Source organism: Capra hircus, chromosome 1 (assembly GCF_001704415.2).
Source record: "Capra hircus breed San Clemente chromosome 1, ASM170441v1, whole genome shotgun sequence".
Classification (NCBI taxonomy): Eukaryota; Metazoa; Chordata; class Mammalia; order Artiodactyla; family Bovidae; genus Capra; species Capra hircus.
The window spans coordinates 81,259,011-81,272,076 of NC_030808.1; the positions used below are offsets into that span (position 1 = coordinate 81,259,011).

Sequence of the window (13,066 nt, forward strand, 5' to 3'; positions counted from 1 at the left end):
TATGTACTACTGTATGCATCATAAGCATTTTTACATGTTAAGGAAAATCAAAGCAGGATGCAGAATTATATAAGCGTCCAATAACAGCTTCATAACAAAAACATGTACCAAAAAGGGAAACAGCCAAGTGGTAGCACAAAAAGTAACTTTTTTACTTATCTGTATTTTCAAACCATTCTAAAATGGACGCTTTTTGCTTTCTTATGAGAAAAACATGAACTCTACTTAAATACAGAAAAAACAAGCCTATAAGTTTCTGCTATACCAAGTGTTTTCCATTGCAAATTCTGTTTCAAATAGCAACTTCTCGCCTTCAAATCTCAAGTCAAATAATAAATAACTCCTTTTACTTAGAGGACTTCCTGGTAGCTCAGATGGTAAAGTGTCTACCTACAATGCAGGAGACCCGGGTTCAATCACTGGGTTGGAAGATCTCTTTAGACACATCAAAAAATGAAATCTTTGGCTTAACATTCTGCTTTAACTGATAATCATCACATGGGCCAACTTTCAAAGCAAAAACAAGCAAGACAAATCCAAAATCACCTATGACTCTTCTGATGAAATCAGAAGTCTATACCCTTGAGGTACTCCTGGTGTTTCATTATAATTATCTGGATATACCATTTTCCTATAAAATAGTGTGGAGAGGCCTAAAAAGTCTTTAACACATGGATTTGTAAATTATTTTCATAGCTCAAAACATGTAGTAAAAACATTGCACATTTATTCTTAATAAAACTGCTGAAGTTAACCAACTGTATCAATTCAGCATGGGATCCTTAGTGCATTCTGTTCAAAAAACTGGAATGGGATTAATATTAGTCCTATTATTCAATATGTACAATGTGGTAGCTATCAAAATGTGAGGTCTGTTAAAGCAAACTAGTTTTTAAAGGAGGTTGTCCTTTGTTGGAAAAAGACTGAGAATCCACTATTATTAACATAAATTCTCAACAGTTCCCAACATACTTGAATTTCCACTCAAATGCAGAGCTATGGAGAACCAAAAATTATCAGAATAGAAGGGAAAGAAGCATTCATAGCTCTGTCTTAAACCTACAGCTTAAGTTCTCATGAGGCCTGATTTCTCCATGCTATTAAATATTCTAACATGCCTCCTTTGGGTAAAAGTATCAGTAATACTCAAGAACCATCAACACTGGAGTTCAGAGATATGAAAATTGTTCCACTGGTCACCAACGACTAGGATAAAAGAGAGCATATACAGCGACAAACCTGATGTTAGCAAGGGCAGGACTATGGCCAAGGTTTACAGCAAGAATAGTAGCACAGCTACCATGATTAAGAGTTTAATGCTCAGAGGTTAAAGCGTCTGCCTGGAATGCGGGAGACCTGGGTTCGATCCCTGGGTCAGGAAGATCCTGGAGAAGGAAATGGCAACCCACTCCAGTACTCGTGGCTGGAGAATCCCATGGAGGGAGGAGCCTGGTAGGCTTCAGTCCACGGGGTCGCAAAGAGTTGGAGACTGAGCGACTTCACTTTCACTTTCACTAAGCACAGGTAACAAACATGCTCTGAGTTTACCTTGTTTGAAAGTGAAGTCGCTCAGTCGTGTCCCACTCTTTGTGACCCCATGGACTGAAGCCGACCAGGCTCCTCCCTCCATGGGATTCTCCAGGCAAGAGTACTGGAGTGGGTTGTCATTTCCTTCTCCAGGGGATCTTCCCAAGCCAGGGATCGAACCCAGGTCTCCAACATTCCAGGCAGACACTTTAACCTCTGAGCCACCAGGGAAGCCCTTTAGAAACAAGTAAATGGATAAGGAGGGGTCTTCACTTACCTGAGTAAATGTGATAGGTTTATCCCTGGAGATATAATCTGCATATTTACAAGTAAACATTCCACAATCACTCCCATTCAACTGTTGAGGAATCTCCTAAAATTACAAAAAAAGAAGAGAGGAAGGGGTGAAATTTCATCAAATACAAACTCCTTTTTAACTTTTCCAAAACATTACTGTGGATAAACAATATTATAAAGGTAAATGTTCAATCTGGTATTATACAAACACACAGACACACACACAAACACAATCAGTCTTTATGTGGTATAAAAACTCAACCCATGATATGGTGTATGTGACCAACACAGAAAATGTTTTTTAGAAGGAAAGAGAAAAGCAAAGTGAGAATTCCATCTCTCACCTCTCATATAAACCAAAGTGAAAGAAGGTTTATTACCAAGAATAGGAATTCTAGTCAGAACTGTTTCAGGGGAATTTATAAATATTGAAAAGAGCTAACAGTGGCTCAATTAGAAATATGCTTACAATACAACTAACCTATTTCAGCACTGCAGAGTTTGACTTCTCTTTCCTAGCCAGAAAACTAAGACTACTAGTCAGTCAGTCTATCCCATCAGGAAGCTTCCATAAGCCTCTTATCCTTCTCCCTAAGAGGGAGAATGTTTACAGACAGACTGAAAACCACAGTCACAGAAAGCTAACCAATCTGATCACATGGACCACAGCCTTGTCCAACTCACTGAAACTATGAGCCATGCTATGTGGGGCCACCCAAGACGGAGGGGTCATGATGGAGACTTCTGACAAAATGTGGTCCATTGGAGAAGGGAATGGCAAACCACTTCAGTATTCCTGCCTTGAGAACCCCATGAACAGTATGAAAAGGCAGAAAGGCAGGACACTGAAAGAGGAACTCCCCAGGCCGGTAGGTGCCCAATATGCTACTGGAGATCAGTGAAGAAACAACTCCAGAAAGAATGAAGAGACAGAGTCAAAGAAAAAACAACACCCAGTTGTGGATGTGACTGGTGATGGAAGTAAGGTCCGATGCTGTAAAGAGCAACACTGCATAGGAACCTGGAATGTTAGGTCCGTAAATCAAGGCAAATTGGAAGTGATCAAACAGGAGATGGCAAGAGGGAACATCAACATTTTAGGAATCAGCAAACTAAAATGGACTGGAATGGGTGAATTTAACTCAGATGACCATTATATCTACTACTGTGGGCAAGAATCCCTTAGAAGAAATGGAGTAGCCATCATAGTCAACGGAAGAGTCTGAAACGCAGTACTTGGATGCAATCTCAAAAACGACAGAATGATCTCTGTTCGTTTCCAAGGCAAACCATTCAATATCACAGTAATCCAAGTCTATGCCCCAACCAGTAATGCTGAAGAAGCTGAAGTTGAATGGTTCTATGAAGACCTACAAGACCTTCTAGAACTAACATCCAAAAAAGATGTCCTTTTTATTTTAGGGGATTGGAACGCAAAAGTAGAAGTCAAGAAACACCTGGAGTAACAGGCAAATTTGGCCTTGGGATACGGAATGAAGCAGGGCAAAGGCTAACAGAGTTTTGCCAAGAGAACACACTGGTCAAAGCAAACACCCTCTTCCAACAACACAAAAGAAGACTCTATACATGGACATCACCAGATGGTCAACACCGAAATCAGACTGATTATATTCTTTGCATCCAAAGATGGAGAAGCTCTATATAGTCAGCAAAAACAAGACTGGGAGCTGACTGTGGCTCAGATCATGAACTCCTTATTGCCAAATTCAGACTTAAATTGAAGAAAGCAGGGAAAACCACTAGACCATTCAGGTATGACCTAAGTCAAATCCCTAACATTTATACAGTGGAAGTGAGACACAGATTTCAGAGACTAGATCTGATAGAGTGCTTGAAGAACTATGGATGGAGGTTCGTGACATTGTACAGGAGACAAGAAGCAAGACCATCCCCATGGAAAAGAAATGCAAAACAGCAAAATGGCTGTCTGAGGAGGTCTTACAAATAGCTGTGAAGCAAAAAGCAAAGGAGAAAAGGAAAAATATACCCATTTGAATGCAGAGTTCCAAAGAATAGCAGGGAGAGATAAGAAAGCCTTCCTCAGTGACCAGTGCAAACAAATAGAGGACCAATACAATATTGTAAAGTAGAAAAAAAAAAAAAAGAAAGAAAGAAATAGAGAAAAACAATAGAATCAGAAAGACTAGAGATCTCTTCAAGAAAGTTAGAGATACCAAGGGAACATGTCATGCAAAGATGGGCTCAATAAAGGACGAAATGGTATGGACCTAACAGAAGCAGAAGATATTAAGAGATGGCAGGAATACAAAGAAGAACTATACAAAAAAGGATCTTAACGACCCAAATAATCACAATGGTGTGATCACTCACTTAGAGCCAGACATCCTAGAATGTGAAGACAAGTGGGCCTTAGGAAGCATTACGACAAACAAAGCTAGTGGAGGTAATGGAATTCCAGTTGGGTTATTTCAAACCCTAAAAGATGATGGTTGTGAAAGTACTGCACTCAATATGCCAGCAAATTTGGAAAACTCAGCAGTGACCACAGGACTGGAAAAGGTAGTTTTCATTCCAATCTGTAAGAAAGGCAATGCCAAAGAATGCTCAAACTACCACACAACTGCACTCATCTCACACGCTAGTACAGTAATGCTCAAAATTCTCCAACACAGGCTGCAACAGTACGTGAACCATGAACTTCTAGATGTTCAAGCTGGATTTAGAAAAGACAGAGGAACCAGAGATAAATTGCCAACAACATCCACTGGATCATCAAAAAAGCAAGAAATTTCCAGAAAAACATCTATTTCTGCTTTACTGACTATGCCAAAGCCGTTGACTGTGTAGATCACAATAAACTGTGGAAAATTCTGAAAGAGATACCAGAATACCAGACCACATGACCTGCCTCTCGAGAAACCTGTATGCAAGTCAGGAAGCAACAGTTAGAACTGGACATGGAACAACAGACTGGTTCCAAATAGTAAAAGGAGTACATCAAGGTTGTATATCATCACCGTGCTTACTTAACTTAAATTCAGAGTACATCACGAGAAATGCTAGGCTGGAGGAAGCACAAGCTGGAATCAAGACTGCCAGGAGAAATCTCAATAACCGCAGATATGCAGATGACACCACCCTTATGGAAGAAAAGTGAAGAGGAACTAAAAAGCCTGTTGATGAAAGTGAAAGAGGAGAGTGAAAAAGTTGGCTTAAAGCTCAACATTCAGAAAACTAAGATCATGGAATCCGGTCCAATCACTTCATGGCAAATAGTTGGGGAAACAGTGTAAAGAGTGGCAGACTTTATTTTTTGGGCTCCAAAATTACTGCAGATGGTGACTGCAGCCATGAAATTAAAAGACGCTTACTCCTTGGACGGAAAGTTATAACCAACCTAGACAGCATATTAAAGAGCAGAGACATTACTTTGTCAACAAAGGTCTGTCTACTTAAGGCTATGGTTTTTCCAGTAGTCATGTTTGGATGTGAGAGTTGGACTATAAAGAAAGGTGAGCGCCAAAGAATTGATTCTTTGGAACTGTGGTGTTGGAGAAGACTTTTGAGAGTCCCTTGGACTGCAAGGAAATCAAACCATTCAATTCTAAAGGAAATGAGTCCTGAATATTCACTGGAAGGACTGATGTTGAAGCTGAAACTCCAATACTTTGGCCACCTGATGCGAAGAGCTGACTCACTGGAAAAGACCCTGATGCTGGGAAAGATTGAAGGTAGGAGAAGGGGACGACAGAGGATGAGATGGTTGGATGGCATTACCGACTCAATGGAAATGAGCTTGACTAAACTCTGTGAGTTGGTGATGGACAGGGAGGCCTGGCGTGCTGCAGTCCATGGGGTTGCGAAGAGTCGGACATGACTGAGTGACCAAACTAAACTGAACTGCTTTGGACCCCGATAGCTGCAAACAGGAGAAGAAAAAGCCTCTTGAAAGGCTTTAACCAGTCAGGAAATCTTGTCTTAAGAGCACAGTTATGTACTGAAAAAACAAAAGAGCTTACAGCTTGCAAGCACAACTTAAGGGCATAATAAACCAAAGGTGCTAGATTCCAAGCCAGGTGAAGCAAACTCACACATTTCCAAATTCATGTTGCCCTAATGCTGCCCAGCCCCTTACATATTTTGTCAGTTATAAGGAGCACAAGAGTATAAGCATAAGGAGAATAAGAGTATAAGTGAGTCTAATTTCACTGCTGGAAAAATGACAACTCAATTTGGATTTAAAGAAATACAAATTATTATTGTAAAAAGGAAAAGGCTGAAAATGCAAACACATAGTAGGTACCTCAAACTTTTCTCCTGAGCCCAGCATCTCTCACAGAATGCAGAGAACTACAGATTCCACTACAGAGAATTTGTCTTATGACATTTTCCATTCCAGAACACAATTATTCTTCCTAACAAAGTCTTTTCTGTGCTCTCCTCAAGAGATTTCAGTACTTACTCTTCTAATTATTCAACTTAGAAATGAAACTGCTTTTGGATAAAGAGAACTGAGCCATTACACATAGATTAGGGCTAAAATTGAACTCACGTAGCTTACTTTAAAAAGGAGCCATTAGGACTGAACGATGTATGCAGTTTTACACCTGGAATGAAATTCAAATCTGACAAGATTCAATGCACATTCACAAATAGCATGCCTGATTGTTGAGGACTCACAGCATGGAACCCTTAAGATATAAATATACAAATTTCTCAGATAAGTTTTGAACAGGAACTTGAAGATCCCATTAATGCCAACCAAGAAAAGTATCTGACTTGAATGTTTTTATCTTCTTCAATTTTTGAGTCACCCTAACAGATATTTAACATTTATAATTAAAAAACAAGATCAAGGCTTAAAAGCAAACATCTTGGTTAAGTGAATTTCTAAAGATTTAGAAGTAGATCATTCTTAGGACATACACCTCAGGAGAATGAATCCGTAAGGATGAATAAGGGGAGGAAGAAAGCCAAGTCAAAATAATATGTTACTGACAAGAAATGCAACAAAGTATTTGAAATACAAAGATCATCACTCACCTGTGGCTTCATGCTGTAGTGGGTCCACTCTAAAAGATTCAGGTCAATATTTCTTTTGGTCTTACTTTCATCCTGTAAATACTGACTGAAAAAACAGCAAAGACATATATTGATCAATCCCTGTGGACACTTAATATTCTAATTACAAAGACACCGTGATATTTAACAGAGTGCCATTCTCAAATCCACCTGTTAGATTTTTAAAATACGATTCGTTTTGGCTTTTTACGTTTTACTTTGTTTCCGATTATAAAAATTATACAAGGTTATATTTTAAAAGTTAAAACATAGTATGTAAAATGTAAAAGACCTCATAATAACCACTCTGGAAATATTTTTTATTAATGATTTGCTGTTTGTCTTCTAGTTCGCTCCTCCACTCCATTTTAAAGCACACATTTTATTCTAATGAAAGAAAAAAGTACTTCATTTATAACTTACTTTTACTCACTAATAATAGATACATTAAAACAAGAGAACTAGCCTGGAGGCTTTAAAAGAAAAAAAAAAGGCACTGCCATGGGAAACAAAAAAAGGCAGGCTAGTCTAAACTAAAAGAGACTAAAGAGACATTAAGTACGTGCATGAACCCTGACTGACTTCCTGGATTAGGGGAACAGAGCTGTAAGATATCTGATGGTATCAGAACATGACTCATTATTACACATCGTGTATGTGCACGTGTACTCAGTCATGCCCAACTCTCTGTGGCCCCATGGACAAGGAAAATCCCTGTCCATGGGATTTTTCCAGGCAAGGATACTGGAGTGGGTTGCCAATTTCCTTCTCCAGGGGATCTTCCCAACCCAGGAATCAAATCCACATGTTCTGCATCTCTTGCACTGGCAGGCAGCTTCTCTACCACTGCGCCCACCTGGAAAGTTCATATTACACATTCAGTTCAGTTCAGTTCAGTTCAGTTCAGTCGCTCAGTCGTGTCCGACTCTTTGCGACCCCATGAATTGCAGCACGCTAGGCCTCCCTGTCCATCACCAACTCCTGGAGTTCACTCAGACTCACGTCCATCGAGTCCATGATGCCATCCAGCCATCTTATCCTCTGTCGTCCCCTTCTCCTCCTGCCCCCAATCCCTCCCAGCATCAGAGTCTTTTCCAATGAGTCAACTCATCGCATGAGGTGGCCAAAGTACTGGAGTTTCAGCTTTAGCATCATTCCTTCCAAGGAAATCCCAGGGCTGATCTCCTTCAGAATGGACTGGTTGGATCTCCTTGCAGTCCAAGGGACTCTCAAGAGTCTTCTCCAACATCACAGTTCAAAAGCATCAATTCTTCAGCGCTCAGCTTTCTTCACAGTCCAACTCTCACATCCATACATGACCACAGGAAAAACCATAGCCTTGACTAGACAGACCTTAGTTGGCAAACTAATGTCTCTGCTTTTGAATATACTATCTAGGTTAGTCATAACTTTTCTTCCAAGGAGTAAGCATCTTTTAATTTCACGGCTGCAGTCACCATCTGCAGTGATTTTGGAGCCCAAAAAATAAAGTCTGACACTGTTTCCCCACCTATTTCCCATGAAGTGATGGGACCGGATGCCATGATCTTCGTTTTCTGAATGATGAGCTTTAAGCCAACTTTTTCACTCTCCTCTTTTACCTTCATCAAGAGGCTTTTTAGCTCCTCTTCACTTTCTGCCATAAGGGTGGTGTCATCTCCATATCTGAGGTTATTGATATTTCTCCCGGCAATCTTGATTCCAGCTTGTGCTTCCTCCAGCCCAGCGTTCCTCATGATGTACTCTGCATGTAAGTTAAATAAGCAGGGTGACAATATAGAGCCTTGATGCACTCCTTTTCCTATTTGGAACCAGTCTGTTGTTCCATGTCCAGTTCTAACTGTTGCTTCTTGACCTGCATACAGATTTCTCAAGAGGCAAGTCAGGTGGTCTGATATTCCCATCTCTCTCAGAATTTTCCACAGTTTATTGTGATCCACACAGTCAAAGGCTTTGGCATAGTCAATAAAGCAGAAATAGATGTTTTTCTGGAACTCTCTTGCTTTTTCGATGATTCAGCAGATGTTGGCAATTTGATCTCTGGTTCCTCTGCCTTTTCTAAAACCAGCTTGAACATCAGGGAGTTCACGGTTCACATATTGTTGAAGCCTGGCTTGGAGAATTTTGAGCATTACTTTACTAGCCTGTGAGATGAGTGCAATTGTGCACTAGTTTGAGCATTCTTTGGCATTGCCTTTCTTTGGGATTGGAATGAAAACTGACCTTTTCCAGTCACTAATATTACACATTAGTGATTGTCAATTTTCTGAAGTGTGATAATAGCATGTGGTTATGTAAGAGAATTTCCTCATTCCTAGGTGATTATACACTTAAGTACTGAGAGCAATTTAATTTTATCCAAATGGCCAAAGGGTATCAAATTTAACCTAGGCATCTCTGTTCTCACGCTAACCTGCATGTAAGATATAAGTGCTAATAGGGCGTATGCTCTACATGGGAGCAGCAATATCACTCCCAAAGAGGTGAAAACTGGTTCTGAGAAGGTAGCAATCTAAAGCTTAACCCAAAAACCAAAAAAGTCTATTCATTATTTTCTCTTGTCATGGGAAAATTTAAAAAAAAAAATTGGAGTGGGGAGGTGTTCATGAAAAAAATAGAAAAGCTGGACTAAAGGCATCAGGAAAGGGAGGGCGCCTCAGATGCCCAAAGCAGCTGAACTCTTTACATATTACAAAAAAGACAGAGGGGGAACAAAAGTATGAATGTTATAAAAGTAAGGTCTTTTTTGTATCCTGTTCTAAGCAACATATAAAATTTTGCTGTATGAATCTAATGAAAACATTTTTTAAGTATGTGAATAAATGTGTACATGTATGTGCATATGTATGTATGTATACACATTTTATATACATCTTAAGCAGAAAAGACTAGGAGATAACTGCTTTATAGACAATTTGGTGTATCTTATGATTTTTAAAATTTTTTAAAACTTCCCTACATTTTTTATTCTTATGGGTATTTTATTCAACACCCATATAACAAGGATCTTTATACTAAATAATATAACAAAGAACTGATTACCGTTAACAACTTTTCTTCGTATCATTCATTTAACAAGTTCCTTACTAAAGTATCCTTATTAAAATTAAAACCTGGAACCTGCATTTGCTTCCAGTGACCATAAGGGGTTCAAAATAGACTCATTTCACTGCTTTGCCTCCTCCCTGTGAAATTCTTATCTTATTCTTATCTTATTCACAGCTAATAGGTGGCTATGCTTTAAAGGCAGGTTTCTAGCAATTATTATTGAAATAGCTGTCTACAAACCATATGTTTAACTTAAAAATTACCTCCAGATTCTAAGAGATGAACCCAACTATCATGGAAAGCACAGGGAAATGAATTGAGTGGGCTTAAGAAATTGACAGAACTAATTCTCCCCAGCTGATGGCTCTTTACAACATTCAGAATAGTGTATGAACCCCAGAGAAATCTAATTCAAATCACAGGATTCTAACAGGATATATTTTACATATGACAAATTTGTTTTCAAGGATGCAATTATATAATATTTCTCAGTAAAGATCTGATTTGGGGGTTATTTTTAGACAAAAAGACAGATGCAAGTCAAGTCCTGAACAATGGAGAAGACAGCTCTCACTACACATTGGACTACAGTACACCAGAGCTTCCAAGGATTAAACAGAAGACAGACCACATAATGAAGGGCATACTGAGGCAACAGTGAAGCTTTTAGCCTTTACTTACAGGAGAATCTCACAGATCCTGTGGCCTTTTTGTCCCATAGAATCCAGATATTTAAGACACCTTTTTCTTAGGTCTATAGCCTATAATGGAAAAAACGCAACATCCAGAAACAACCATAAGAAGGAGAATTTTATTTCTAAAAAGAAAAGCATCTTTTAAACATCAATATATGTACCAACATGAGTGGATTTCTAAGACAATTTTTCACAAAACATCACAGATGACATGAGCTCCAGGCGTATAAAATTATATTTTCCTATTCCTACAGAAAGGCCTAGAAACTTATTCCTCAAAACATTAGTAGTCCTCTCAGAGTGATGAGCTGCATTCTGGGGGTTTTGGGGGTGGGGTTTTGCCTTTTTCTTTGTACTTGTACAATAAACCTGTTATCTATCATCTTCTAAACGAAAGTAATAAAATAACCCATGTGTACTAAAACTCTTTTCTACTAAAACTGAAAGCTCCTCCACTACACAGACTCTTATAGCTTTCAAAACTGTTCAATTAAAGAACTACGATGCAACTCTGCAGAGCATGCCTTTAACATACACTACTGGACTCTCAGTGGACAGAAAAGGGTCATCTTCATTACAGGCACACTTCATTTTATGTCTTTGACAGATAAGGTAGTTCTCACAAATTGAAGGTTGGTGGCAACCCTGCATTGAGCGAGTCTATCAGTGTCATTTTTCTAACACTGAAGTGTTAACAGGAAGTGTCTATTTGCTCACTTCACATCTCTGTGTCATATCTTGGTAATTCTTCATAACATTTCAAACTTTTCATCATTACTATACTTGTTACAGTGATCTGTGAACAGTGGTCTTAGATGCTACTATTGTGAAAAGATTACAGCTCACTGAAGGCTCAGGTGATGGTTAGCACAAAAAGTATTTATTGATAAAGTATTTTTTAATTAGGTATATGCATTGGTTTTTAGATATGATCCTACTGCAGACTTAACAGACTACAGTGTAAACATAACTTTTATAAGCACTGGGAAACCAAGAAATTGATGTGACTCACTTTACTGAGATATTTGCTTTACAGTGGTGGCCTGTAACCAAGCCTGGAATATTACTGAGGTATTCCTGCTTTTAATAAAACAGTCATTATCCAAACTCCAACAGTTAAGCCTCTCAACTTACCACCAGGCTCCAATGTACCTTCCGATGAATAGGCACCAGAATAAGTTCCTGTTCAAAGAGACTGACCCCTTTGGTCCATCTTTTCACTGCTTGGTAACCCCCAGACTTTAATTTCGGATAGAAGAAAGTACTGAATGCATAAAGTGCTGGATACCCTTGCCTTTTATTTCTTTCCACCAGGAGATTCATGTAAAAATTAATGACCTGTAACACCAAGAGAGTAAACATTGGAATATGGCAAGTATATTATCAAAACTCAATTTCTACTTGAGTAGGATGAATTAGAAATAAGAAACTAAGGGAAGGGACAGAAGATAAAAGAGTTATCTACGACAGAAGATGGAAAGTAAAAAATGATCAGTGCAAAATGGGAGGGATTAAGAAGGAATGAGACTGTACTTCTGAGGCATATGAATAAGAGAGCCATGAGAAAGAACTCAAGGAGAAATTCTGCAACGACTAAAAGGTGTATGTAACTACACCACACATAAAACGTGGAAATATTAACTGAAAGTGAATTTTACATAAATTATACCTCAATTTTTAAAAACTCACTGGAAGGAAATACACCAAAACAATAGTTATTTTGTTTGCTTTTGAGTTGTGCCATTTTTTTGTTTTCAAAGAAATATGTAATTTTAATCATGTTAATTGAAATATAGTTGATTTACAATGTTTCAGATGTACAGCAAAGTGATTCTGTTCTACATACATATATTCTTTTTCAGATTCTTTTCCATTATAGATTATTACAAGAGAGCTGTGCCACGTTTGAATGATAATATTGTTCCTTCACTTTTCCTATATTTTCTAAATTTTTATAATAAACATATTGCATTTGTAATATGAAACAGAAATGTTCTAATTTTATAAGAATGTGTTTATATGCCATGAGTCATGACAAGAGGGAAGGAAGGCAAAGGGAAAAAATGCAGGGGGCTGCATGCTGGCTGGGTAAAGGATCAACCAGAAAACTGGCAAGAACTAAGCTTTAGCCAAAGACGTAAGGATACAAGGCCATTAGGCAAATGTTTATACTTATCACTCAAATGAAATAAATACATAGTGCATATAGAGTGATCAAAATATTTATTATTGAAAAAAATAAAATGGCTCCTGTAAGAATTCATCTAAAATAAATGATCACTTGTCTGCTTCATTCCATTTATCAGTTGCACCCAGGGTTCATAAAAATGTCACTAATAGGTGAAGATGTAGATGAAACAAAGCAGAGGCAGAAGAGGGAAACATCGCTAATTAAAGGCAGCAAACAATCAGAATTAACTATCTTTTCAAGGTTTAAGATGTTTTTGTTTTAGGTA

At 38.3% G+C, this 13,066-nt stretch overlaps 1 protein-coding gene across 4 annotated transcripts in view; it reads right to left on the reverse strand.

Moving 5' to 3' along the window:
* The window catches only part of SENP2 (SUMO1/sentrin/SMT3 specific peptidase 2), a 52,383-nt gene that overhangs the window by 18,192 nt on the left and 21,125 nt on the right, over positions 1-13,066 (reverse strand). For all 4 annotated transcript variants that reach the window (XR_001917954.1, XR_001917953.1, XM_018046952.1 and 1 more), the window contains exons 13-16: positions 11,745-11,948; positions 10,597-10,676; positions 6,850-6,934; positions 1,805-1,900 (exon numbers count right to left, since the gene is read on the reverse strand). Coding sequence is in view for 2 of the 4 variants with exons in the window: in XM_018046952.1 (XP_017902441.1) it covers positions 1,805-1,900; positions 6,850-6,934; positions 10,597-10,676; positions 11,745-11,948 (465 nt within the window). In the remaining 2 variants the exon portion in view is untranslated. The remainder of the gene's footprint in view (positions 1-1,804; positions 1,901-6,849; positions 6,935-10,596; positions 10,677-11,744; positions 11,949-13,066) is intronic.